At 60.0% G+C, this 26,567-nt stretch overlaps 2 protein-coding genes across 3 annotated transcripts in view; both read right to left on the bottom strand.

Moving 5' to 3' along the window:
• Window positions 1-10,466, bottom strand: part of KIF17 (kinesin family member 17) — a 50,102-nt gene extending 39,636 nt beyond the window's left edge. For both annotated transcript variants that reach the window (XM_055574269.1, XM_055574270.1), the window contains exons 1-3: window positions 10,236-10,466; window positions 4,468-4,614; window positions 3,388-3,489 (exon numbers count right to left, since the gene is read on the bottom strand). In XM_055574269.1, coding sequence (XP_055430244.1) covers window positions 3,388-3,489; window positions 4,468-4,614; window positions 10,236-10,466 — 480 coding nt within the window. The remainder of the gene's footprint in view (window positions 1-3,387; window positions 3,490-4,467; window positions 4,615-10,235) is intronic.
• A 2,044-nt stretch (window positions 10,467-12,510) lies between these two features.
• Window positions 12,511-26,301, bottom strand: SH2D5 (SH2 domain containing 5). The gene is made up of 10 exons (XM_055574865.1): window positions 26,196-26,301; window positions 21,066-21,194; window positions 20,711-20,791; window positions 20,173-20,247; window positions 19,007-19,153; window positions 17,574-17,822; window positions 17,251-17,425; window positions 16,776-16,884; window positions 16,009-16,168; window positions 12,511-14,907 (listed from the first exon to the last, which is right to left on the bottom strand). The coding sequence occupies exons 2-10, from the start codon at window positions 21,150-21,152 to the stop codon at window positions 14,704-14,706; spliced, it is 1,287 nt and encodes a 428-aa protein (XP_055430840.1). The 5' UTR covers window positions 21,153-21,194; window positions 26,196-26,301; the 3' UTR covers window positions 12,511-14,703.
• Window positions 26,302-26,567: the final 266 nt, after the last annotated feature.

The raw sequence follows: 26,567 nt of genomic DNA, 5'->3' as shown, positions 1-26,567 counted from the left end.
AAGATCCCCTGGAGAAGGGAAAGGCTACCGACTCCAGGATCCTGGCCTGGAGAATTTCACGGACTGTATAGTCCACGGGGTCGCAAAGAGCCGGACGTGACTGAACGACCTTCACTTTCACTGCAGTACCCTGGAGGACTACACAGGGCTGACCTTGACCTTGGAGGTGGCTGTGAGGATGGAGCTCAAAGGCCAGAAGCGGGAGTCGCAGCCCACCGAGCAGGGCTGGAGGGAGGCCTGGGAGAAGGTGAGCCCGCATTGCAGCCTAGATGCTGGCTGGGCATGTGGTGGGCACAGGGGAGGGGATGGCTGCTCCCAGCCTCAGGAAGAATGCAGCTTTTCATCTGTACTCAGACAGGCCCGGGCTAGACACTTAGTCCTGACTTGCTACTTTTTAGGGAAGTCACTTTGCCTCTTTTGGCCTCGGTCTCATCTTTAGAGTGAAAATGAAGTTCCTCAGTCGTGTCTGACTCTTTGGACTATAGCTCACTAGGCTCCTCCATCCATGGGATATTCCAGACAAGAGTACTGGAGTGGGTTGCCATTTCCTTCTCCAGGGGATCTTCCCGACCGGGATTGAGCCCAGGTCTCCCTCATTATAGGCAGATGCTTTACTGTCTGAACCACCAGGGAAGTCCATCTGTAAAGTGAGGATGATAAACAGGGCTATTGGGAGGGTTAAAAAGAGAGTGGATCTAAAGGAAGCTCTGAGGGAGCTTGGAGGGGGTTCAGTGAACCCAGATATGGAGGTGAGGCCATCGCTGTCCACAGAGAGATGACCCTGACATAAGGGTCTCCCCCACCCCTATTTTTAGGCCCTACCTCATCTCTTGAGCCCTCTCCCTGGCGCCCGCTGTTCCCGCCCCCACCCTCCTCCAGAGTGTCAGCCGCCAGCTGTGGCCTGCGTTCCTTGGTAACTGCTCCTCCCAAATGCCAGGCCAGGTTCGGTTGCCATGGCAACCAGCTGGGATGTGGCGGGTGAGCAGGAGCTCCCGCTGTGCACAGGAGCAGGACCACGCAGGTCAGTCCAGAGTCAGGATGCGTCCCTGTGGAGGAGGGGGGTCCTGCCACACTGGCCAGATGCCTGCAGCCCCTCAGACACCTCCTTCGCTACCCAGTGCTAAGCAGGGTTCTCTGAGGGCGGTTCGTGGTGGTTGGGGGAGGGGGTATAATCTGCTTCCCCAGATCCCTTGCTGACCCCAGCCGATCCAACCTCCTCTAATGACCAGAATTATCAGGCCCTGTGCTGTGCCACAGAGCCTGGCCACCTGGGGGCAAATTCCACCTCTGTCCTTTACTGACTGTGCCCTTGGGCCGGTTCGCACCTAGGCAACTAGGAGTCTTAGGCTCCTCTTCTGTAATCAAGGATAAAAACAGCAGCTCCTCTTGAGGCTATGGTCAGGCTTACACAAGAACCCGGCTGCACCTCCCGGGAGAGAGTCCGGTGCACCCAAGGCGGGTGTCTCCGAGCACATCAGTTATAGGCGACCCTCCACCTCCAGGCAGCCCGGCTTACCAGGCTGGAGGCCTAGAGGCCAGCTGGGCCAAGTGCATGTAGCTGCCAGCCCTGGGCACCGCCCCCCCCCGCCAGGTCCTGGTTAACCTAGCCCATCCTAGGGTCCAGGGTGGGGAGGAAGGGGAGGGGACCCCCTGCTGCTGTCCCCATTTCCCTGTCTGGGGGCTGAGTGATGACTCGGCTGCTCAAGCTCCAGGAGAGAGAAGACAGTGGAAAGACTGCAGGGGGTGGCTGGAGGCTCCTGTGTAGAAAGGGCAAAGCGCTGTGTCTGCGAGAAGCTGAGGAGGAGGGGGCTGGGGGCAGGTCCTGGTCTGGACAGGGACTGGGGGGGCTGGCACATAGGAGGTGGACCTGCCGTGGTCTGCGGGCTGGCATCTCTCAGGTCAGCCATCTCTGCTGAATGGATGCTTCGACTCATGGACGTCCCTCCCTCGAATGGAACCCGTCGCTGGCTTCTCATGGCCCCCAGGTTTCCTATATTGCCCACCCCAAAAAGTCTAGGAAGAAAAAGCACCTGACCACTCAGACCCCACACGCTCTGGTACCAATACCATTACCAGCAACTTGCTGTGTGACCTTGGCCAAGTCCTTCCCCTCCCTGGGACTCAGTTTCCTCATCTCCACCACGAAAGGATTGTGGACTTAGAAGCTCTCTGAGCGACTTCACTTTCACTTTTCACTTTCATGCACTGGAGAAGGAAATGGCAACCCACTCCAGTGTTCTTGCCTGGAGAATCCCAGGGATGGGGGAGCCTGGTGGGCTGCCGTCTATGGGGTCGCACAGAGTCAGACACGACTGAAGCGACTTAGCAGCAGCAGCAGCAAGGGTCTTTCTGGCTCTAATTTTATTTTTTCCACCATGTGATCAGTACAAACAAAAAAGTGTACCAAAAAAATTGGTTTTTTTTTTTTTCAAAACAGCTGCTCCTTGGGGGTCAGATGTGTTCGGGTGGGGCATTTAATGGTTGCAGGTCAAAGAGGAACTCACGGCCCCTCCAAATGAAGCCAGGACAAGTGCGGGGAGGGGGTGGTGGTGGGGTGTCTAGAGGCAAGTGGGGGGCTCTGGAGCTGAGCAGGGAAACAGCCCTGTCCCACGTGGATGGGGGTGGGGCGGGAACCAGGTCGCCATGTCCGGTTCAGTCTGGAGGTCGGGGAGGGTCCAGAGGACTGGACCTTAACTGCTTCTGGACCTTATCAGCAGCCCCTTACCTGCTTCTGCCCCCACCCCACACTGGCTGTCAAGACCTGTGCCCCGGGGAGATTCAGGCAGTTTGAGCCACACAAAATTGTCCAACCCTGACTCTGGAGCTTCCTGACCCACCGGTCTCAGGCAAGTCCTGTCTCTTTCCCAGCCTCCTTTCCTCATCTACAGGATGGGGATCTCCACAGCAACCTCCCAAGACTGATGCTCATTAAGGACTGACACTCCCCCAGCGCAGCATGCTGACTCTGGACTGGGGAAGGTAGGTCAACCTCCACCGCTGGCTGTGGGCCTCTCGGTGGGAAGGTCCAGTGCTCAGATAAGAAGACCCAGAGCCTGGGAGCAGTCACTGGCATGCTGGCCACAGTTCTGGGTTGGTCTCCCCTCCTCAGGCTCCTCCTGGAACTGGACCGGGCCCGTCTGGCATTTAGAGTCTCAGATAAGAGACATGGCCTAGCCTTGCCCAGAGGTCCCAGACCTGGCCCAGCCTTGCTAACCACCCGGCTGTCCAGTCCTGGCAGGTGACTTGGTCTTGCTGGGCTCCCCAAGGGGTCAGGCCTGCTTTGCCCATCTTGGCAGGGCTGGGCAGACTAGCGGGCCCTGGGGACCCTTCCCTATATCTCCTCCAGGACCCCATCGCCTACCCCAGCCAGGGCTGCACCCAACACACCTCCAGCTTCTGCTTGGCGTCTGTGCCCAGCAGGTCCCGGACATCTTCATTGTAGATCTCCAGGTAGGAGGCCCGGACCAGGAACTTGGTGTTCTCTGCACACTGCAGGGAGCGGCGGGGAAGAACAGAGACACCTGAACACCCGCTGCCTGGTCGTCACGCGGAGACATCGTGGCAAGACACGGCGGCAGGAGGCAGGACGTCATGGGGAGAGGTGTCCCTGACCTCACCTGGCCCTGCCTGCCTGGCAAGCGGTCCCCTCCTCTCTGGCTGGCTGGGCCCTCAAGCGTCTCAGAGTGGCATCATTTCATGCTGCTAAGGACTCACACTCCCTCTGCACTCTACAGGCCTCGTGGGAAAGGAGCCAGGAGAGGGCCCCCCACTGTGAAGGTAGAGAGACGGAGACTGTGGGTTTAAGGCCTGGATCCGGCACCGGCCCTGGGCTAATCCCTGGCAGCTCTTCCGGTTGCTTGCTGGTCATCAGAATGAGCCCCAGGTGCGATACAGCGGGCTCTGAGCTGACTAGTCCCTGCTTTGTCATTTCTCAGATGCAGGAATCTCTGAGCCTTCACGAGTGGGCAGCAGGGCATGGCTCACCTGCCATCTGGACACCGGGATCACTGGTCTGGGCCCAGCCCATAAGGGCTCCCGGTCTTGGTTTCCCTATATCAAAAATGAGGGTAACAGCTACCTCCTGGGCTAGGGTCGTAGTGAGATAATTATGCAAAGTGTTCTGCACAGTGCTTGGTCTGCAGCACCTGGACCATGAAAAGGGGAAGCTCTGATCATTTACAGCCACATCTCGGGCCAGTGCTCTGGGTCATCATATCCACATGAAATGTCACATGAATTGTTAAAATTCCAAAAATGGCCAGAGAAAAACGTAGAACTGGTAGAATTTTCTCAGCTTTAAGTTCTCCCATCACCGCTTCAGAAACTAGAGCCTGCCTCTGCCCATCTGGGCTGCGGCTAGGCCGGCTCTGACCACATCCCACATCCCAGGTCAGAAGTACTCCAGGATTGTTCATGGTAATGCCTGGGGCGCCCAGCCCCGCCCCTGCCACCCACCAGGCCTATTACCTGGACGCTCTCGAAAATGTGCTCAAAGGCCCGGGGGATGATGCCTCTCTGGCAGGCCGGGTCCGGCAGGCCCTGCATGGTGAAGGACTTCCCGCTGCCCGTCTGGCCGTAGGCAAAGATGGTGCCATTGTAGCCCTCAGTGACGCCCTGCGAGGAGGAACACAGCCGGGCGCTCAGCTGGCCCAGCACGGCCGCGCTCAGGGCTACCTCCTGACACAGGGACCGGCGCCACCCGCCCCCCTGCCCAGTTCTCCCACCATGGTGGCGCCGGGTGGGGTGGGCCGTGCAGAGATGGAGGCGGCTCCACTGGTGGGGTGGGAGACCGTCCTTGTGTCTGGCTAAGAGCCTGGTGCCATCCTCTGCTGCCTGTGCCCTTGGCCTATTCGCATCCAGGGGCGTGGGGCCTCGGCGTCCTCACCGGTGCCAAAGGGTCAGAACAGCACCGAGAGGTGGGGCTGCTGCTGCTTAGTCGCTCGGTCGTGTCCGACTCTTTCCGACCCCGTGGACTGCAGCCCGCCAGGCTCTTCTGTCCATGATTCTCCAGGCGAGAGTACTGGAGTGGGTTGCCATTTATTTCTCCAGGGGATCTTCTTGACCCAGGGATTGAACCCAGGTCTCCTGCACTGGCAGGCGGATTCTTTAGCCCTGAGCCAACAGGGAAGCCCGTTGAGAGCTGTGCTTGGGAATGATTTCCTGCCCTGGCACTCGAAGTGCTGGCACATGGAGGTAGGTGCCCCCTGCACACCGAGGTAGGTGCTACCCAAGTGTCTGCTGGAATGTGTGGGGATGGTCCTTCTATGAGGTGCAGGGGCATGCAATGATGGAGTTCAGGCTGGGGGAGGAGAGGGAGAGACGGAAAGTGCGGGAAGAGCCATGCAAACTTTCCGGGCAGGTGGGCGAGGGCGGAGAACAGGGGAACAGAAAGGGTGGCTTGGATTTCAACAGGTGAGAGGAGGAGGAGGAAGGCTTTCAGGGCTGAGGTGACGGCTGGAGCAAAGCCTCGAGGGGCGGGGCAGGAGGCTGAGAGCAGGCAGACCTGGGGCGGGGGGGATGGAGACGAAGCTGGGAGGGAGGAGGCGGCAAACCAGGGAGGTGGCATTCCCCCGGGGCGACCTTCGTTCACCGAGGCCATTCTTCACTGCATAGGTTCTGTCTCTCTTCTCTGTGGGGTCCGTGCTCCGGGTGGGGACCAAGCCCCGAAAAAGGAAGACACCGCACTCCCTGTCTTCCCTCACCCAGCTCATGAGGCCACAAATTCTAGAACTTAGCATGGGGGAAGGGGACTCCTGTGCCAGAATGTGGGCCCAGAGAGCTGTGCCCAGGCCCCGAGGGCCCAGCTGGCATCTGCAAAGACCCGTCCTGCGGACCACTGCGGGGCTTGGGGTCCCCGGGGCTGCGGGGGAAGGAAGACCAGAAGTCATGATCCACAGCTCATCAGATGGCCCTGGGTGGGGTGGGGGTGGGGGGGCAAAAGCGATGGTAGACCAGTCAGCCAACCAGACGGCCAGAGGCGGGGGCACGCGGAGCCCAGGGACAATGCGCGGCAGTGCCTGGACTACCAGCGTCACCCCGGCCTGGAGGAGGGGTTCAACACCAAAGTAAATATTTCACATGCGCGGTGCAGTAGGGCAGCCACCCAGCACACCAGAAGGGTGCTTCATGCCACTGAGGAAGGCTAAAACTTTAAAATATTTTTAAAAATTTTAAAAATGTAAAATTTTCCATTTAAAAACCAAAGCAGTGTAAAATGGTTTCCCATTAAACATGAATTTACTTTTTGTGCTTCATTTCATTTGAACTGTTGACACTTTAGCACCTAAATTGAGACCCGCTGTAAGTGTGAAACACACACCTGATTTCAAAGGCTTACAGTGAAGAAAGAATGTAAGATATCTCTGATAGCTATTATGCCATGATAATATCTATTATCAGGCTTTCTTGAAATGATATTTGGGATTCTATTGGGCCAAATAAAATGTATCACTAAAATTAATTTTCCTTGTTTCCTTTCACTTTTTAAAATGTGCTGTGCTTAGTCACTCAGTCATGTCCGACTCTTTGTGACCCCATCCATGGACTGTAGCCTGCCAGGCTCCTCTGTCCATGTGGATTATACAGGCAAGAAAACTGGAGTGGGTTGCCTTGCTCTCCCCTGGGGGATCTTCTCCACCCAGAGATCGAACCCAGGTCTCTCATATTGTGAGCAGATTCTTTACCATCTGAGCCACCAGGGAAGCCCAAGAATATTGGAGTGGATAGCCTATCCCTTCCCCAAAGGATCTTCCCGACCCAGGAATTAAACCGGGGTCTCCTGCAATGCAGGCAGATTCGTTACCAGCTGAGCTACCATGGAAGCCCTTTTAAAATGTGGCTGCTAGAAAAATTTAAATTGTGTCTGTGGCTCATGTTACATTTATATTGGAAAGGCTGGCTCGAGAGCTGTGCCATCCCCGGAGGTAGCCACTGGCCACATGTGGTTACTTAAATTTAACTTACGATTAAATAAAACTAAGATTCAGTTCCTCAAAAGCACTAACCTCACATCAAGTGCTCACTTGCCATGTATGGCTGGCGGTCCCTAATTGGACAGCCCAGATCCAGAACATTTCCACCACTGCAGGAAGTTCTGCAGAACCACGCTGCTGTGGAGTGAAGTGGAAGACAACTTTACCTGCATTCTTAAGGCAAAACATAAAATTTCAAAAACGCTTCACCCATTAAGTGATACTCCGGACCTGCCAGGGACACACACACACGTGGAGCGGGTCCTGAGTGTCAGCCACTCTGTCCTCCCAGGCTTTGCCAAGTTCCCCCATATTACTGTTTACTGAATGATTTTCATGAAATCAAACTGTTAGTTGACCGTCTTTATAACTTGGTGTCATCCTCTGCAATAACTCCCGTGAGGCTGCTATTAGAAGTCAGATTTTTTCTACTTAGCATCTGTGCTAAACTGCCTCATGCCCTCTATCCTCTCCCGAACAAACAGTGCTGTGTTCCATCGAGGGGCCAAATTCTACCGCATCGATGTCTCTGGAAACCAGGCCTGTCCTTGGTCTGTCCATAGCACCAGGCCCCTGGGTGGGTTGGGCAGCGGCTCATCAGAGGTGACTCTAAGGCCATGGGTGTGAAGCAGGAGGATGGGGAGAGGGAATAGCGACTGGGTGGGAAAGAGCCCAGAGGCCAAGCAGAAGGCTGGGCGTGGAGGGGATGAGCTCAGGGTAGGTTGTGCTGAGTTGGCTGAAAGATGGGTCTGGGGTGGAAGAGGTCACCCAGTGACAGAGAAATCAGGTCTGGATTTAAGTGGGAGAGAAGGCAAGGCAAGGGGAGGGAAAGGAGGGGAGGGCAGGAAGGGTCAGTCTGAAGCGCTGGGGGCTTCGTACAGTAGGATCTGCAGGGAAGGACCTGGGCAAGAGGCCCCCTGGAGGTGGTCAGAGCCCAGCAGGACAGACACACAGCTGCCCTGCCTAAGGGTGCAGCTGCTCCTCACTGTGCTTTGTGTACAATTCACAAGATGGAGCTTGGGAACCTAGCTCTGCAGTCAAAACCACCCCTAACTCGTTCTAGGATGCTCAAGGCTTCAGTTTCCTCATCAGGAATGATAATCCCAGTTTTATGTATGTCCACGGAGTCTGGCGAAGATCAAATGGTTTGGTCTCCACCTGAAAGGCCCTTTCCTCCACCTTCTTGCCTGGCTGACCCCTCTCATCCTTCTGGCCTCAGTTTAGACCTCACTGCTTCCAGGATGTCCTCCCTGCCTGCCCATCCTCTCCAAGCCCAGATTTGCTAGTCTTCTTTGTTCTGCCAAAGTCCCCGTGGCTTCTCTTCCCACTCATCACCCTGGCTTGCAGCTACTAGGTTAGCTGCTCCTCCGCCCAATTGTGAGCTCGCTGAGGGAAGGTGCTGTTATTATTGCTCCATGCCTTGGATGGGGCCTGATATGGAGATGCTCTTTGTTAGCTGAGTGAATTAATGAAAACGGACGGTTGTCCTGCTGAGCCTGAGGCTCCGTGGGATGCCCAGAGGAAGACATCCCTGTAGCAGTGCCCTCACGACAGGAGTGGGGGCTGGAGGGGAGATCTGAGGTGTTCCCCTCTGGGCTTGGGCTTCTTGGGGACTCTGAGGAGGGAGGCGTGCTCAGGGGAATTATTTTCAGGGTGAGGAGGGGGACGTATGAGCAAGACTGAGACCCTGGAGAAGCCAAGGCCAAGAAGAACTCAATCTCAGAATCTTCCCATCTCTGAGGGACCGACCCTGGACCAGGAAGCAGAGGTGTTCTGGGCGCCCCGGGACAGAGGCAGGGAAGAGAGCTGAAAGCGTCAGGGAGTCTGGCTCTGATTCACTGTGCAGAAGGGTCTTCCAGGAGTTAAGAAGCAAAGGGGGGAGCGGGCTACTCCAGGCAGAGTGAGCGCCTGCCACCAGGTGGACATTCAAGGACCCCGGGGAGGGGGTGGGAGCAGGTCACCCATTCTGGTCCCTTAGATCCTGAGAGTCCAGGATGGCAGGGGACCCTGGCCACCCCTGGGGCCCAGGACCAATGTCTGGGGAGATTTGCCCTCTTCCCCTGGGCATCACCTCCAGTCACACCCTCACTGCTGGGGGGCTCTGGGGTCCGGAACACTTCAACCCCCACAAGGGGTTCTGACTATAGCCAAAGGAGGTGCACTGGGGAATGTTAGCTGGCCTGCTGGCCAAAGCAGAAAGGCTCCACGGGAAAATGCCTTTTGGAAACACTGGGTTAGAGAAGTCAAACTAGTTTCTCCGCTGCCAGACTCCCCAGAGCCCCAAGTATCCTCATGGGCAGTGCGGTACAGGCAGCAATTCTTCAACTTTTCTTTTTGTCTGGAACAACACCTCACATCCTGACATCTCACTTCACTAGCGAATTTGCCGTCCAACTGGGAAGATGGCAATAGCGAGGAAAGAACCCTTGGCCAGAAAACCCACACCAGCCCCGTCTCCTCAGAAACTCTGTCTGTGGGAGCTCAGCCGTTTCCTCCCTCCAGGCCTCAGCCTCCCCATCTGTGATATGGCAGCCTCCCGGCCCTGCAGCTCCAAGAAGCTCCTTAGCATGAGAGGGTGAAGACAAGCAAAAGCCCCGTGAAGGGGTGAGAACTGCTGTTGCCTCCCCATTCTTCCAGCGCCAGGGAGGAAGGTAAGTCAGACCAAACGTCGAGGGTTTCGCTCCTCTGAGTCCAAGGCCTGGTCAAAGCCTTCTCTCTGCAGAATTGAGATTCCTCCCTCCACACACACATACATATATAGGCTTGTACCCTGACGGGCCTCTCAGGAAGCTGGAGCGGGGGTGATGACGGAGAAGACTCCGGGTGCTGAGGGCAGAAAGCGGGGGCCAGGGCTCCTACGGAGCAGAGGCGAGAGGAGAAGGGGGAGGCTGAGGAGGACCCGGGGCTCTTGGGAGGCTGGGGAAGTGATCGGAGTTTTCAGAGGAGTCCTGAGGCTGCTTGGGTGAGGGTGGGGGGCAAGTGGTTGCGGGGGCTGGAGTTCCTGTGGGGAACGGCGGAAGGATGGGGTGAGAAGCAGCCTTGGCACCAGGGGCAGTGGGGGACCCAGAAAGACGTTTCGGGTGGCTTCCAGCTGTCTCCTGAGGGGACGGAAGTCTTCAGTCTGCCGCTGTCCACCTGCGGCCCCTCCAGAAGAGCCTTCCCGCCCGGCCTGGGGTGGGGTGGGGGCAGCCCCGGCCCTCAGGAGCCCTCCGAGGGGCTCCAGGTCCTGCCCAGAGGGTCTCCTGGGGAAGCGGGGGCCCTCACCTCCACCAGCGGGTAGGCGATCTCGTTGTAGATCTGCTCGGTGAAGTGGTCCATGTAGTAGGCGCCGTCGAAGGTGAACTGCTTGGGGGGCTGGTCCGCGGCGCCCGGGTTCTGGATGAAGCACTGGCCGCGAGCGGAGTCCACTGTCACCACCGGACGGCAGTTGAGCTCCCGCTCCCGCTGGTTCATGGGGCGGCAGCGCACCACCACCTTCACCGACTCCGAGGCCATGGCGCAGCCGCGGCGGGCGGCGGGGGGCGTCCCCCAGGGCGGCCCGCACGGGACCCCCCAGCAGCCCGGGCCAGGGGGCGGGGCCAGCGCCCGCGCGGCGGGGCTGGGGCCGAGGCCGCGGCGGCGGGGGGGACCGGGCTCCTCGGCGGGGCGCCCGGAGACGAGGAGGAAGCGGGGCGGCGGGGGAGCCGAAGGAGCCGAGCCGGAGCCGCCGCCTCCTCCCGCGCCGGGCTTGCCCGTCTCCCTGAGGTCCGGCCCGGGCGGGGGCGGGGGGCGGGGGGCGGGGGGCAGTGGCGGATCCGCGCTGTAGGCGCCGCCGCAGGACCTGGGCCCTCGGAGCCGCCCCAACCGCCCACTCGCTCGCGCGCACGTCGCCGCGGCGTCCGCGGTTGCTGGGCAACGCCGGGGGCGTCACAGCGCGCGGCTCCCTGACGCCAGCGCCCCGCGCACCGGAGGACCAGCCGCACGTGCTGAAGTTCCCAGCGCTCGTGCTGAAGGCTGGTGCGCCCTCGTGGGGGACCCGCCCTGACTTTGTCCACGTGTCTGCTGACTCAGTGCCAGGCGCTGCCCAGTTCAGTTCAATCGCTCAGTCGTGTCCGACTCTTTGCGACCCCAGGGACTGCAGCACGCCAGGCTTCCCTGTCCATCACCAACTCCCGGAGTTTGCTCAAACTCATGTCCTTTGAGTCGGTGATGCCATCCGACCATCTCATCCTCTGTCGTCCCCTTCTCCCGCCTTCAGTCTTTCCCTGATGCTGAGTCAGCTCTTCGCATCAGGTGGCAAAAGTATTGGAGTTTCAGCTTCAGCCTCCGTCCTTCCAATGAATATTCAGGACTGATCTCCTTTAGGATGGACTGGTTGGATCTCTTTGCAATTCAAGGGACTCTCAAGAGTCTTCTCCAACACCACAGTTCAAAAGCATCAATTCTTCGGCGCTCAGCTTTCTTTATAGTCCAGCTCTCACATCCATACGTGACCACTGGAAAAACCATAGCCTTCACTAGACGCTGCACAGCAGTTCTTTTCCAGTCCGCACAGCCCCAGTTCTGAGAGGTTAACCACCTTGCTAGAGGTGGCCCAGGGGAGCCCCCACCAGGAGATATCAGAGGAGTGGCCTCCCTCAGGGGTTAGAGACTTACCGACAAAGGCGACAGGGACCTTGCTGCCCTTTATCCACATCCCTGTATTGACTCGGAAAGGCTGCCCCAGAGCCTGTCACAGCGCCCCCTGCACCCCCACACCGGGCGATGCCAGAGCAAAGCATCCCTCTAATGCTGCCCTCTGTATTTATTAAGACTCAAGCTGAAGATAGAAAACAAAAAATTTTGAGGGCCAAAGTCCTTTGGCTGGAGAGGCTGCCTGGCCTCTCCCCCCACCCCACCCCGACCCCAGCACAAATCCCTCTAGAAGAGCCCCACTCCACCCCCACCTCCTCTAGACTCCTGTTTGCACAGAAATTGTCTGCTACGGGCCAGGCACGGCAATAGACACTGGGAGATAGCCCAGCCCCTGCCCTGCAGTGCACCTATGGTCTAGTGGGGGGAGGCTGACATTTGAAACAAATACTCCACAAAAATCCCATAAATAAAAGAGTATTAACAAACTAAAGGACCAGATGTACTGAATAGTTGGCCAGGATACCTCACCCAGCCTGGGCAGGGGGCCAGGGGGCAGTCAGGGCAGGCTTCCTGAGAGTGAGAGATGGTAAGGTTGAGGAGTTCATCAGTTGAAGGAGAGGAGGGCAAGGAGGCCTGTGCAAAGGCCCTGTGGCATGTTGCGGGAGCAGAAGGATCTACTGATGGCCAGAACATAAGGACTCGAGTCTCTTCCCGACAGGAAATATCCACCGAAGGTTGTAAGCAGGAGTCATTGTTTGAAGCTACCCACACAACTCCTTCAAGACCTCCTGAGCCCCTGAGGGCAGGATCTCTGTCTGGTTCATCATTCAGCACCAGCGGAAGGGATGGGTGAGAAATGAAAGCTAAGCAGGCAAACTGGACAAAGCCCTCGCCTTTCAAAGGAAAAGTCTGTACTCGACAGCCCGAAGGAATGCACTTTATTTGTTTCAAGTCCACACAGTAAGGAGAGCTGGGCTACCCAGGTGGCGCTGGTTGCAACAGAGGAGACTGCGGTCTGTAATGAAGACACGGAGGTGTCTGCGCACGTGGGTCAGAAACCTGGCCTTGTTCGTACCATGTGACCCATGAGCGCTGTGTGCAAGGATGTTTAAGTACTGTGGGGACACTCCCGACACCCTGTCCGCACAGATAACTCGTGCGACAAAATCCGTCCCTCACAGAGGTAAGACCAGTTAGCTGGGCTTCTTAAATGTGCGCGACTCTGGTGCGGTAATCCTGGGCCCACCACCCTCTCCTCGCCAGGGAAATAGGAGGCTGGGGCTTATGAGGGAACAGGGCTTTGCCCGGGGAGGAGATGGCTTTTGGTAGTAAGGGCTGTAACATGAGTCCGGGTTCCCACTCATATTCAGTACAAAACCACTGCTGTGGTTCCAGTGAAAAGAAAGAAAGTGAAGTCGCTCAGTTGTGTCCGACTCTTTGCAACCCCGTGGACTATAGCCCATCAGGCTTCTCCGTCCTTGGGCGTCTCCAGGCAAGAATACTGGAGTGGGTTACCATTTCCTTCTCCAGGGGATCTTCCCGACCCAGGGATTGAACCCAGGTCTCCCGCATTGGAGGCAAATGCTTTAACCTCTGAGCCACCAGGGTTCCAGTGAAATGAGCCCCTAAAGGACAGCTTCCTCCTATCTCTTGTGACAAGGCCCCAACCAAGAACCTTTCCTGAGCCGGAGGTTGTAAACTGGGAACACCAGGCCTGAACTTCTGAGGCTCCTCATTCTTTTTATTCCATTGGGGCTGCTTGTTTTTCCAAGAAACACAAGTGTATTACCTTCAAGGCACTACACAGTCACATCCTGTCCCCAGAGAGGGGAGAAGGCAGCCCCCAGACTCACGACTAGGCCTCTGCTTCAGGAGTAGAAGTTCGTCCACCATGAACTTGCTCCCTAGTTTGGGAGACTCATGTTTGTCTGTCCAGTTTATTTATAAAGGGGGACGCCTAGAGCTGTTGGTCGCCACAGGGTCATTTCCCTGGATGGACTCCCCGTGCCAGCCGAAGCCAAGTGTCCTCTGGCAGGGCCCACAGCGGTTCTGCCTTTAGATGGCTCCTCCCTGACCCTCACCCCCAGTGGGGCTGGCCTAGTGACATGGTCCCTGACAGATGCCCATTAAGGGAAATGCCATCATTGTGGCTGCAGGGGAGGGGGGGGGCACTTCCCAGGCAGCGACCAAACCCAGACCCAGTGTGGCCTGCAGGATGAGAGGATCAGGGCCTGGTCAGCCCCTCAGAATCAAATGGCCAAAGGAAGTGAGCCTGGGTGGTGGTGGGGGAGTGTCTTGGTGGTTTACGGAGGGTGTACGGGAAGGGATGAGTCTGCGACACCTCTTCTGTGTGAGCAGGAAGCCCAACTCTGTGGTTCTGAGCAGACAGAGCAGCCATCCTAATCTGAGGTTCTCTGGGATCCTCTGCCCCGTCAGCCCGCTCGCACTGCTTTCTACACTCAGGTGTCCAGCTGGGATCTGGGTGACTTGGCTCCTCTCTGCAGCCTCTTAACCCCGCTCCCTTCAGAACTCAAGGACGGACTCCTCTCATCTCAAAGGACGTGGGAAACAGGCCGTGCTCTGTCTGCCGGGATGTCGCCCCCAAGCTCCACCACGTTGTCCCTGTTTCTCTCACGGAGAGGGTGACTTGGCCCCACACCTTTCTCTCCTGCCTGCCTACACACCTCTCCCTCACGCGTCTGGCTGCCCTGGTCTGGAGCTCTCTGGGGACGCCCAGTCAGGGCCCCAATGCCTGGCCTCCTTAGGAGAGGGCCCCACCTGCACTGGAACAACCTTCCTGCCCACCTTGGAAAGCTCCCCACCCAGAAGCAAGGTGAGACCCAGAGAAGGCAAGCATCGAATCACCCGGCAAGTTCTTGGAAGCCCGGAGCTCGGTCTGCCGCACTTGCGATCCTGACGGCCCATGTCCTGGGGAGAAGCCCCTGGCCATCCCCACTCTCAGGGACCCCCACAGGCAGGGAAGTGATGGAAGACTGGTCCCAGGGGCAGTGACGGGATGGAACTGGTGCCCAGCAGGGTGGAAGAGGCCAGAGCCGAGCGGCCCGCTGAGGCTGGGAGCCAGGGTACGGCGGGGCCTGTTGGTGTGGGGCCCCGCCTCCTAGCCCAGACCCTGCAGCTCTGCCTCGGACTTGGCGTGGCCAAGGGGCCGGAGCGTCCGAGGAGGCCGGCCCTCGGGCCGGCAGTCCTGCTCCTCATAGCCGGGGTTCAGGCGGCCCATGTCGAGGGAGCAGAAGAGGCTCCGCTCCGTTCCCGCGTGGTGCTCCACCAGGGCTTCCAGGCTGGGGAACTCGGCTGGCAGGTGCTGGGGAGGGGGCAGGGCAGGGACTTCAGTTCCAGCCCCCCTTTCCCCATGGATCACACCTCCAACTACCCCACCACCCTGGATGCTGCCTCACTTCAGAAAGGACACTGTACTGCTCCCAGCAGAACCACACCCGTTTCACTCCCCACCCTCGGCATGGACAAGACCGAGGCCCTTAGCGTGCAAATAAGGCCTCACATTTAAAAAGCCGCGCCTGCCATTCCAGTACTCTTGCCTGGAAAATCCCATGGACGGAGGAGCCTGGTAGGCGGCAGCCCATGGGGTCGCACAGAGTCGGACACGACCGAGCGACTTCACTTTCACTTTTCACTTTCATGCATTGGAGAAGGAAATGGCAACCCACTCCAGTGTTCTTGCCTGGAGAATCCCAGGGACGGGGGAGCCTGGTGGGCTGCCGTCTATGGGGTCGCACAGAGTTGGACACGACTGAAGCGACTTAGCAGCAGCAGCCCACCCCAGTCCCTGGAAACGTGTGATCAGGCCAGGACTGCAAACCTAGAAGCTGTGTGAACTTAAACGCAAGCCTCTACCCTCTCTGAGTCAGTTTCCTCCTCTGCTAAAAGACGAGTTAGGGTGTGGGAAAGCATGACTTTTAAAAGCTGTGATTGATGTAAAAATGCGAGGCGTGCCCTAGCCCAAGATTCCACTGTGTTAAGTCGCTTCAGTCGTGTCTGACTCTAAGACCCCATGGACTATAGCCCGCCCTGCTCCTCTGTCCATGGGATTCTCCAGGCAAGAATACTGGAGTGGGTTGCCATCTCCTCCTCCAGGGGGATCTTTCCGACCCAGGGATGGAACCTGCATCTCCTCTATCTCCTGCATTGACAGGCAGGTTCTTTACTACCAGCACCACCTAGGAAGCCCACGACTGTACTTGAAATACCCTACTCTGGTGAGAGAGGGGCCTTAGAGTGGAGCCCGCAGAGTAGAAGTGGGGCCAGAGCCGGAAGGACCAATGACTCAAGAGCTGGATGGAGTGTTAAATAGGGGGTGGGGCCAAAAGGAGTCAATAAGGGGCCTGGGTGAGGGGTGAAGGGGGCGGGGCCTGACGGGGAGGGGCGGGGCTGGGAACCCTCTCACCTCCACGCAGTAGCGGCCCACGTGGTTCCGGAAGACCTGGTGGGGCACGACGCCACACTGCGTCCTCACCGACAGGCACCACTGGCCACTGGCGCCCGGCTCAGGCCACAGCAGGAAGGCCCCAAGCACGTCTCTCCGCAGCAGGGCGAGGGCACTGGTCCTGGGAGGGCCGAGGCCAGAGGCTGAGGGCGGGCCCCCTTGTCGGGACCCAGCCTCGGTCTGCTGAACAGCCTAATGGACCCACAGTGTCGGAAACACCGTGCCTGCCTAGAGTACACCTTCCACGAAAGGATGCTTTCTGACTGCCTCTCAGAAAGGTTTCCAAGGGCTACCCTAACTGTTGACCCACTAGGGAGAGAGTTTTAAAGAGCGGGCATTTAGGAAGGCCGTGCCCTGTGACAGGCTTCACCTGAATAACCTTATTTGATCCCTTCCACAGCCCTGCATTGAAGGTCTGTTTGTTTTATTTTAGTTTTTCATCTTTTGGCTGCACCGCACAGTATGTGGGATCCTAGTTCCCCCACCAGGATCGAATCCACGCCCCCTGCACCAGCAGCGTGGAAGTCTTAACCACTGGACCAGCAGGGAAGCCCCGAAGGTCCTTTTATTATCCCCATTTTACAGAAAATTGAGGCCCAGGGTGGGGAAGTCTCTGGCCTAAGGTCGGAGAGCCCTCTGACCAAGGGCAGGGATGCACATCTCGGGCCCCCGGGGGAGCTCACAGCCTAGTTGCCCGCCCCTCCCCAAGGGCTGGGCACCACTCCTACCTGGAGATGCCAGCAAAGGCCCAGATGTTCTCTGTCAGGCTTCCCTCGCTCTCTACCAGGCACGAGGGGCCCCCGGGCCCCCGGGGCCAGGCCTCCCACGCGGCAGGAACTAGACCAATCAGAGGGAGGGAGGTGGTCCTCTCCCGCGCCCATCTCCGTTTCACCCCCACAGGCTTCAGCACCGCCCGGGCTTGTCTCTTTACCAAGCCCCCCACTCTCCACCCAGTCTGCAGACATCGTGCTTCCCCAAAGACACAGGCACACCCAGGCACACGCCTACTCACACTCACTCGCCAGTTACAGCACTTCAGCCGAGCCTCCGCCAACAAATAGCACCTGGGCGCTCAGCCCCGAACACATCCTCGAGCGCGGAGGCCTGGCACTCACAGGCGTCTACAGTCACAGCCCGCAGACCCTGCCGCTCAGGCCCACCCTCGTCCAACCCACGCCGGTGCACGCGTGCCCGGCAACTCACGGGCCTCGCGGGCAGACAGCTGCAGCTGCGTCTCGTAGGTGCAGGCGCGGTAGGCCCCGGAGCGGAGCACCTTGCTGCGGATGGCCTTCTTGCGCACCAGCGTGGGCGAGCAGTACGGGTTCCCCAGGCGCACGTGGCGGGTGCCCCCACGGCTCGCTGACTCCAGCAGCTCCTTCTAGGGAGGGCCCCGCAGGGGCGCCCAGACTCAGGCCTGCCCGGCCATAACCCCTCCCACGGAAATCCGGCACCCGCCCCCCTCTACCTCCAAACCCTCGCCCTGGTCCCCCGGTCCCCGCCCACTCCCTGGCTGGGGTGCTGCGTACCCCGCTGCCCCCAGACCCCTCCGCTGGCAGCCGCCGGAAGGAGACCAGTGCGTTAACGTTCTCTGAGAGCTGATCCCGGCAGAAGGGTTCCCGTACTAGGCCAGGGGGGCCCCCGGGGCCGGGCACAGGCTTCAGGGGAGCGTCCCCCACAGGCCCCGGGCAGGGCTCGGGCCGCGCCCGCTCCTCCGGGTGCTGCAGGAGGTAAGCGAGCTGGAAGGAGCGGCAGAGCAGCAGGTGAAGGATCTGAACCTGGGGAGGGAGAGGGAGGCATGCTCAGCTGGGGGGCTCCTGGGGGGTCCCTGGGCATCAACCCATGGGCCAGGGGTGCCTGCAGCCCCCTGGCTTGAGGTGCTCTTCCCTATTCTTCCTGAGAAAACGAATACTTACCTCACCACCATGCAGCCTCCCCGCCCATCTTCCTTGATTCATTTAACAAACAGGGAGCATCTACCTTGTTTCAGGCATCATGCTTGGAGCTGGGAATACATGGGCTAAATGCACCGCTAGCCCTCAATTACTAACCCACCTATATCCTCTTAGAGGTGTGGCTGAGAGTCCAGGCCCTGAAGTCGCAGGACCTGGGATCTGATCCTGGCTCTGTCAGATAGAAACTGCTGGGTGATCCCTGGGTACCACATGGCATCTGTGTGCCCCTATAATGACATGGACCACGGGAAACCTCCCCCAGGAGAGGCCCTGCACACTCGATCCATCACACATGCATCATCCAGCCCCGACATGGAACTGTGAGCTCTAAAAGTTCAAGGGTCACAGCTCGGCCACCAGTCACCCCAGTAGCCACACAGAGCTCGACACACGGGTGACGGCAGAGGCCTGCTGCCTGGAACCAAGCCCAGGCCCTGCTGTCCAAACGGCCGGCCGCCGCGGCTCCGCTGTTAACAGCGGTCACACTGACTTTGACGTTTAGGATCCACCCGTCCATCCTCTCTCCCCACAGGGGCAAGCAACAGAACAGTTCAAGACCCGGACCCAGCCTCTGCGCTCAAAGAGTTCCAGTGACTGCAGTGAGGGGCAGACAGATGGCAGAGTGCAGTTCAGGTCACAGGATGGCAGAAGGCCGGGTGGTCTGGAGGATTCAAGGCGGCTGAGCCCCAAAGGGCAAGCTGGAATTTGCCAGGATGAGGGGGAGGGGCGTGGAGGCAGACAGAACAGCAAGGGCAAAGGCCTGGCAGTGTGAGCCTCCCGGCCTGGTGCCCATCTCCCAGCCCGGGGCATGCTGAGTCCACTGACTCACTTTGGGGGGTTCCTCCAACGGCAGAGCCACAGAAGGAGCCAGGGTGGCGAGCCGGGGGCGGGGGTGCTCAGGCCAGCTCGCTGAGCCAGGCACGGCCTCGGTCCCTGGGACCCACGTGGACCCACAGCACACCACCCCCCAGCCCCAGTGCTGGGCCCCTGCCCTGGGCCCCGGGTACCTCTCCAGGCTGGCTGCCCACAAAGAGGTGGCAGAAGAGCTTGCTGGCCGGGCTCCTGGGGTTTCGGGCCATGAAGGCAAACTGGCAGTCGGCCGGGCACCAGGTGGCATAGAGGATGCGCCTCAGGGCATGTGCCATCAGGAGCACCTGGGACGCAGCAGGCCCGCGGCCTCCATCAGACCCACCGCATGGCCCGCAGATACTGGCCAGCATGCGCAGCCCCGCGGGCACCATGCCCTGGCCGGCAGCCTCCCGGGTCTGCCCTCCAGCCTGGGTGCCCAGCTTCCAGGTCTGCCCTGCTTCCAGGCCTGCCCAAACCGTGCTTCCCAGGGGCACCCTCATCCTTTACACGGACCTTGAGCTCGGGGCCCCTGCCCTGGGCTGCCAGCCGGCTGACCTGGGTGGCCATGCTGTCATGGAGCCGAGGGGCAGAGCGTTCACGGCCTGCAGGGTCACAGGGACAGGCAGCGGGGGCCGGCCCTGGGCTTGCACTCCTGGTCTCTGGAGTCAGGTGACCAGGGTTTGAATCCGGGCTGTGCTACTCCCTCTCTGGTGCCTTGGGCGGCTGAGTACAGGTCTCTGAACCCTTGCTGGGATCGGTGTGAAGGAGGGACAGCACCCTTCTGATAGGGCTGTTGGAGGGCGTCAGTGAGACCTCGTGCAGGTGGCACAGGTCCTGACCCCAGGGCCCCCACTGTGCCAGCTCTGGATGTGTTGGCACCACATCTTAGGTGAGTGGTGCCAAGTCATGGGGCACCCAGTCTGGCACGTGGTTAGAGTTCTTTTTTTTGGGGTGGTTTTTCACCCTGTTTGGGTGACCAAACAGGGGCTCCCAGCCAGCCTCCAGCCTCCCTGGCCCTATTCCCCAGTCATGAGAGGCCGGCCACAGGCCCCGACCCAGCCTGGGGACCGGCCCAGACCTCATGGGGTCGGCTGGGCCTGACGCTCAGGCTAGGATCTGGTCCCTGGAGATTCTAGGGCTGGAGGCAGGGGTCGGGTGGGGTGGGGAGAAACTCCTCCGAGCTGCCTTGGAGAGCCCTTGGAGAGAGGACGTCCAAAGGCCCAGGGCAGGCTGAGAAACCAGGGAGGCTGCCGGACTGGGTGCAGGCGTGTCCCCAGGGAGGAGGACACCTGAGGGGTCCTCATCTGCACCCCGGGGCTCCTACCTCACCCTCCCCGCTGTAGATCTTGAGGCCCTGAAGGCTGAATTTCAGGATGACAGCCCGGCGTCGGGGACAGTCCTGGGTGGGAGAGAGGTGGTGGGGGTCGTCGTCACTGCCCGGGCAGGCCCAGCCTGGCCTCTGACCCCCGGGCTGGTCAGCCTGCCCCCGCAGCTGCCAAGGGGCAGAGCACTGGACGGGGAGCCCCCGGGGGGCTGGCGCAGTGTGCATGGCTCCTGGCAGACAAACCCTGCGGCCCGTGATGACCGCCCCCCATATCTCCCACCCGTGGGGCCCAGGTCATGACTGCCCAGGGGAAGGGAGCCCTGGGGCATGGGAAATGTGGCTCCAGGAGCCCGCGTGTGGTCCCAAGGGCACCCACCTCCCAGAATGGCTTTGGTCCCACCCTTCCCTGGGCCTCACTTGCTCCATCTTTCTGAATGCGGGGCTGGGGTAGACCCGAGGGGCCCAGAGGTCATTCCCAGCCCGATACTCTAGGGCTCTGAGCCCAGCGGGGAAGTGCCCCCCTGCCCCAGCCCCATACCTTCAGTGCCCACAGCTGCTGCTGCACCAGCCACACGCTCTCCTGGGGGTCCAGGTCGTCCACGGGGAAGGAGCCCACGTACTGCTTGGGGGCAGGGGTGGGGGAGTCAGGCCCCTGGCCCCATCCCCGCTCTCCATGTGACCCTCCTCACACACACTCTGCGCTGTGGGGGAGGCTGGTGGGTGGCAGAGGGCATCCCCGGGGGCCAGGCTCCACCCCCCGAGGCCCCAAGGCCTCATTCGCGCTCACATACTCCAGAGCTGGGCTGGAAGCAGCCCTGGGCCCGTGGCTCCTCCCCACCCCCAGGGCTGGCCCCACCACCTCACAGCTCCCCCAGGGGGCCCACCCTACCCACCTGGGCAAACTTGGTGATGCAGCGGGGCCGCTGAGGGGCAGGGCCGCAGTCGGAGGCCCTCCGGCCCCCGGCCCCTGCCTTCTGCATGGTCCCCAGGGCGGCCGGCTTCCCGCTTGGATGGAGAGGAGGCTGCAAAGGGCAGGGTGAGGAGGGCTGGCGCCCAAGGCTGGTGCACAGCCTTGGAGCACCCGTAAGAGGCTCCCCTCCACGTCTGGCATCCAGCAAACCCTGCCTGAGCGCCTGCTGTGTGTGCCAGGCAGCGTCCTGTGGGCTGGGACACGGGACACACCCCGGGCAAAACAACAAACTCCCCGCCTGCCCCTATAGAGCCGATGCTCAGCTAAGCCATCAGTAAGATATGGAACAGGTCAAATGGTGACAAGGGGCTTTCCTGGTGGCTCAGCTGGTAAAGAATCCGCCTGCAGTGCAGGAGACCTGTGTTCGAACCCTGGGTTGGGAAGATCCCCTGGAGAAGGGCAAGGCTACCCACTCCAGTATTCTGGGCTGGAGAATTCCACGGACTACCGTCCATGGGGTCGCAAAGAGTCGGACACGACTGAGCGACTAACACAGATGGTGATAAAGCAGAGAGGAGGCCAGAAGGGCAGGCCGGGGGGTGACCACGGCCGAGAAGGCCTTGCAGAGGCGTGAGGTTGGAGGAAGGGGGAGCAGACATGTAGCCAGCTTGTGCAGAGTGCCAGGAGAGGGGGACCCTGGGAGGTACCACCCAAGAGGAGGCGTGTGACAGCAGCCTGAACAGGGTCTGCGAAGGCCCGGAGCAGCTGGGCAGCTGGGGCCCCGAGGCAGAACTTACCAGAGCAGCACCCGGGGTGGGGTCAGCCCAAAACGTCACACAAGGGGACTGAGGCGCTGCCCTGTGGGCGGCGGGGAGCCACAGCAGGTGCCAGGCAGGAGGCCTGGAGGCCACGGGGCAGCGGTGGCCCCTGAACGAGGGCCCGGGGCTGCGTCACGGGGCCCTGGCTCCTTCTGCCCAGCCTGACCCCAGCCCCTGCCCAAAGCGCGCCCCAACCAGAGCCAGAACTGCTGCTGAGCCAGAGGGGAGGGTGGACGGACCCAGCCCAGCCCTGGTGCTAGTCTTTCCCGGATCTCCCGGACCTCCCAGCGGAGGAGAGGAGGAACGCTGCCTTCCAGACTGTCCTCAGGGGCAGGGAGCGGGCATCCTGACCCCTCAGAGCTCAGGGCACAGCTGGTGTTCGGTGAATGCAGTATGAACGCATCCCGCCACCGCGGAGCCTGCATGTGGCAACTGCAGAAACTGACGCCCCGCCACGGAGCCGGCTCTCGGGAATGAAGACCCAGCGCGGCCACAACAGAGATGAAAAACCAGCAGCAACAACAACACACGCATCACGAAACAGAAGGACTGAGTGCCTCTGCCTCAGCCCCAGGACTCGGCTCCCTCAGGCTTCCCTCGGGCCAATTTTAGACATCCGCGTCCGTCCCCCATCCTGGAGGGCTCCGTCTTACCAGGCTACTCGGAATCCGTGCATTTGGGATCAGAGACACCCGGGTCCAAATCCTGTGTGATGTTGCATAAGCTGCTTCACCTCTCTGAGCCCCCATTTCCTCAACCCCAAATGCGGGGTAACGTGCGGCACTGGTGAGAGCTGAATGGGGGCACAGAGCTGCGCACGATGCCCGTCAGGCTCAGAGCTGTGACCAGCAAGTGCGGTCTCGTGGGGAATGTGGTCGTTGTTGCTCAGTCACTCAGTCATGTCCGACTCTTTGCGACCCCATGGACTGCAGCACGCCAGGCCTCCCTGTCCATCACCAACTCCCAGAGTTTGCTCAAACTCATGTCCATTGAGTCAGTGATGCCATCCAACCACCTCATCCTCTGTCGCCCCCTTCTCCTGCCTTCAGTCTTTCCCAGCATCAGGGTCTTTTCCAGTGAGTTGGCTCTCCACGGCAAGGGGCCAAAGTACAGGGGAATGGGGGAGCCACTCAGGAGGGGAACTCAGGGGACAGTGAGGTCTGATTACTGTCAGTACCCTCCTTGCAGCAGGCCACACCTGAGAGACCACCCGGCCCGGGAGGGCAGACGTGCCTGGGGGCCGTGATTCCTGCCAGGAGAAAGCAGGGGTTAGCCAAGGTGCTGGGCAGCAGATGGGTGCGCCCTGGGTGTGCTCGAGCACCTGCAGGAGTCCTGAACAAGCAGGGTTTGGGAGATCGCCAAGAGTCCGGGAATGGCCCCTACCTCAGCCTTGCCCCTGACTGTCAGCCCCAGGCTCAGGCCAGCTGGGGGCACTAGCAGCAGGAAAGCGCAGCAGTGAGCCCTTAAAGGGAGGCTGCACAGTCCCCTCCAGGGCTTCCTGGTTCTGCCCTCCTGCTTTCCTGGGCCGTCTCACCTCTCCACTTTTTGATCCTAACTCTTTTTCACATCATGACCATTACCTATTGTCATTTTACGTTCAAATACAGCAAGGTTAGGGTGTCGCGCAGAAGCTATGTGGCCCTGGTTCCAGGCACGGAGATGGGGCTTCCAGGGAACTCGACCTTCAACACATCCTGGGCTGGGATGCCTGGTGCCCGTAGGCAGGGGTGGGGGTGAACAGAGGCAGCAGAGACCAAAACCCAAACCAAATGGGGCAAAAGGGAGAGAGGGAAGGAACAGGATGAAAAGACGGGCACACCCAGACAGCATATTGAAAAGCAGAGACATTACTTTGCCAGCAAAGGTCCGTCTAGTCAAAGCTATGGTTTTCCAGTAGTTATGTACGGATGTGAGAGTTGGACTATAAAGAAGGCTGAGCGCCGAAGAACTGATGCTTTCAAACTGTGGTGTTGGAGAAGACTCTTGAGAGTCCCTTGGACTGCAAGGAGATCCAACCAGTCCATCCTAAAGGAGATCAGTCCTGAATATTCATTGGAAGGACTGATGCTGAAGCTGATGTGAACAGCTGACTCACTAGAAAAGACCCTGATGCTGGGAAAGATTGAAGGTGGGAGGAGAAGGGGATGACAGAGGATGAGATGTTTGGATGGCATCACCGACTCAATGGACATGACTTTGAGCAAACCCCAGAAGATAGTGAAGGACAGGGAAGCCTGGCGTGCTGCAGTCCATGGGGTTGCAAAGAGTAGGACCTGACTTAGTGACTGAAGAAGAAGAAGAAGCAAGAACAGAGGAGTGAGAAGAAAGACAATGGAAAGAGAGACAAGGGAGAGAGAGGAGGAGGGAGAGGCGGGGCGCAGGGAGCACATCTCGCATCTCACACCCCGCCTGACCGCCGCAGCAGCCCTCAGAAGGCGGGGGTGGACAACTGGAAGGAGGCGCCGGCCAGCCATGTCTGAGGCTGCAAACAGCCTCCTCCCCACATCCAGAGCCGCAGCTTTCTTGGGGACATCCCAGGGTGTAGGCTGTGGGGGTGCAGGGGGGAAACCAGGCCACTGGGCCCTCTTATGGGTCCCACTTCACCCCCACATCACCTGATCCTTCTTCCCCCAACCTTGGAAAACTGGAAGTTTCTCCCTCCTACACCCGAGGGGTACAGTAGCTTTCAGCCCCAGACTGCCCAGGGACCAGGGAGGGGAGAGGCTCACCGAACCCTGGAAACAGACCCGCTGACCTATTCCAGGCACAGACATGCACGGATCCCTTTGATCAGATCTGTTTTTCTTAGATTTTGCACAGGAGCCTGGCTCTGGGCCAGAATCATCCTAAGGGGACACATTTGGAACAAGGCTGGGGCCCTTCTCTTGCTCCTCTGATGTTTTCCAGGTGGCTGCTTAGAGACCGGGCACCGGATGGGCTGGCTACCTCGAGGGGCAAGGACGGGGGCCTCTACTGCGCTGTACTGCAGCCAAGTGGCATCCTAAGGAGGGCCCACCTTCCAGCATCACAGGAGACCCCTCAGCCTGCAGACTCAGTGCTTAGCAAATGGTGGCTCAGAGGCTGAAGCCACCTGCCCAAAGTCACACAGCAAAATGGGAGCTGGGAACCCATCGTGGGTCTACAGGGCTCTTCCCCCCTCCCTGCCCCCCCACCCCCGCTATGGCAGTGCCCACCCCCAAGAAAGCAGGTGTCCACCTCCTGAGTTTGGTGGGTCCCAGCCTACCCAGGGGCAGTGAGGCGAGGAAGCAACAGCAATGGTGCTGGGGGTGGATGTGATCAGCTGCTCCTCCCGCTGCCTGCCTCCCGGGCCGGACAGCCTGGGGCTGCCAGAGGCACTCCAGTCTCACCACACTGTCTTTGGCTCCGCAGCACAGAAGAGCCCCCTCCCTACCCCCAGGACAGCCCCCTACCCCCAGGACAAGCCCCCGCCCCGTGCCATCCCTGCTTGCCGTGGGCCACAGGGTGGGAGAGACTAAGGTCAAGACCGTGGACGGTGGGGTCCCCACGAGGTTGGCTGATGTAACCAACATCAGCCTCCATGTCCTCAAACAGAGAGTGGGCTTAATGATAGCAGCTGCCTTCTGGAGTTGTTCATCTATCTGTTCCTTCTGAGAACATTTCCAAGCGCTACGTTCCAGGTGAACAAAACCAAGTCCCAGCCCTCAGCAAGCTGGCTTGAGGAGGGGCGGGGGTGGATACTGGAAATCAACATTTCAGCGGGGCTGAAGCGACTTGGAGGAAAATACGGCAGAGCGAAGAGGACCTAGGATCTGCGTGCGTCTGTGTCGGTTGGGGGGGGGGGGAGGGGGGAGGTGCCAACAAATACAGTCTCGTCTACCCGCGCAGACGACATGAAGAGCAAAGTGCTGTTTTCAGGATTAAAGTGGGACCGAAACCAGATGCGAGGCGGTACAGAGCGCTCCGCAGCGTGGGGAATTATCCCTATCACTGTAATGCCCAGGGTCCCCGGCCGGCCCCGGGGGCGGAGAAAGTCTTGCTCACTCCCCGCTCCCCGACAGAGGGGCGAGCGAGGCAGGATGCTAGCCAAGAGGATGGTGGAGGTGATGGACGGTGATGGTGGAAGTGACAGATGATGACGGTGATGAGCGAAAGGGACAGACAGGCGTCTCCCTATCCGACACGCGCCCCCACCCACCCACCCAGCCACCCACGCAGCCACCCACGCACTCCAATCTCCACCCCCCGGGACCGAGTCTCGCTCCCGCCGATCCGCCAGTCCCAGGCCCCGCCCGGCTCCCCGGGTGCTCACTCACCGCGGGCTCGGGGTCCCGTCCCTGCCGCTCGGCGCAGCGACCGCGAGCCTGCACCACGCGCCCCTCCCCTGCCTCCTCCGACTCCCGGCGCAGCCCCCACGTGGCCGCGGCGAGCGGCTTCCGCAACACCCGGCCCTTGGCCTCAGCCGCCCAATCGGCGCCCGCGGAGCCGTTCCGCACGCCCGCGCCGCCCAATCAGAGGCCTCGAGGGGCCCTGGCTCCGCCCCCTTCGTCTCCGCCCGGGCGCTCCGCCTTTAAGCCGGGGGCGCTCACGGCCGCCCAGGATGCCTCCTTCCGGGCCGGTGGGGGGACCTGAGTGTTGGAGGCCTTGCCGATGGTTCCCCACTCCTGGGGCGGCTTTCCCCTCCCTCC

The sequence above is a fragment of the Bubalus kerabau genome, chromosome 3 (genome assembly GCF_029407905.1).
Source record: "Bubalus kerabau isolate K-KA32 ecotype Philippines breed swamp buffalo chromosome 3, PCC_UOA_SB_1v2, whole genome shotgun sequence".
NCBI classification, from domain to species: domain Eukaryota; kingdom Metazoa; phylum Chordata; class Mammalia; order Artiodactyla; family Bovidae; genus Bubalus; species Bubalus kerabau.
This window is presented reverse-complemented; position numbering and strand designations above follow the sequence as displayed.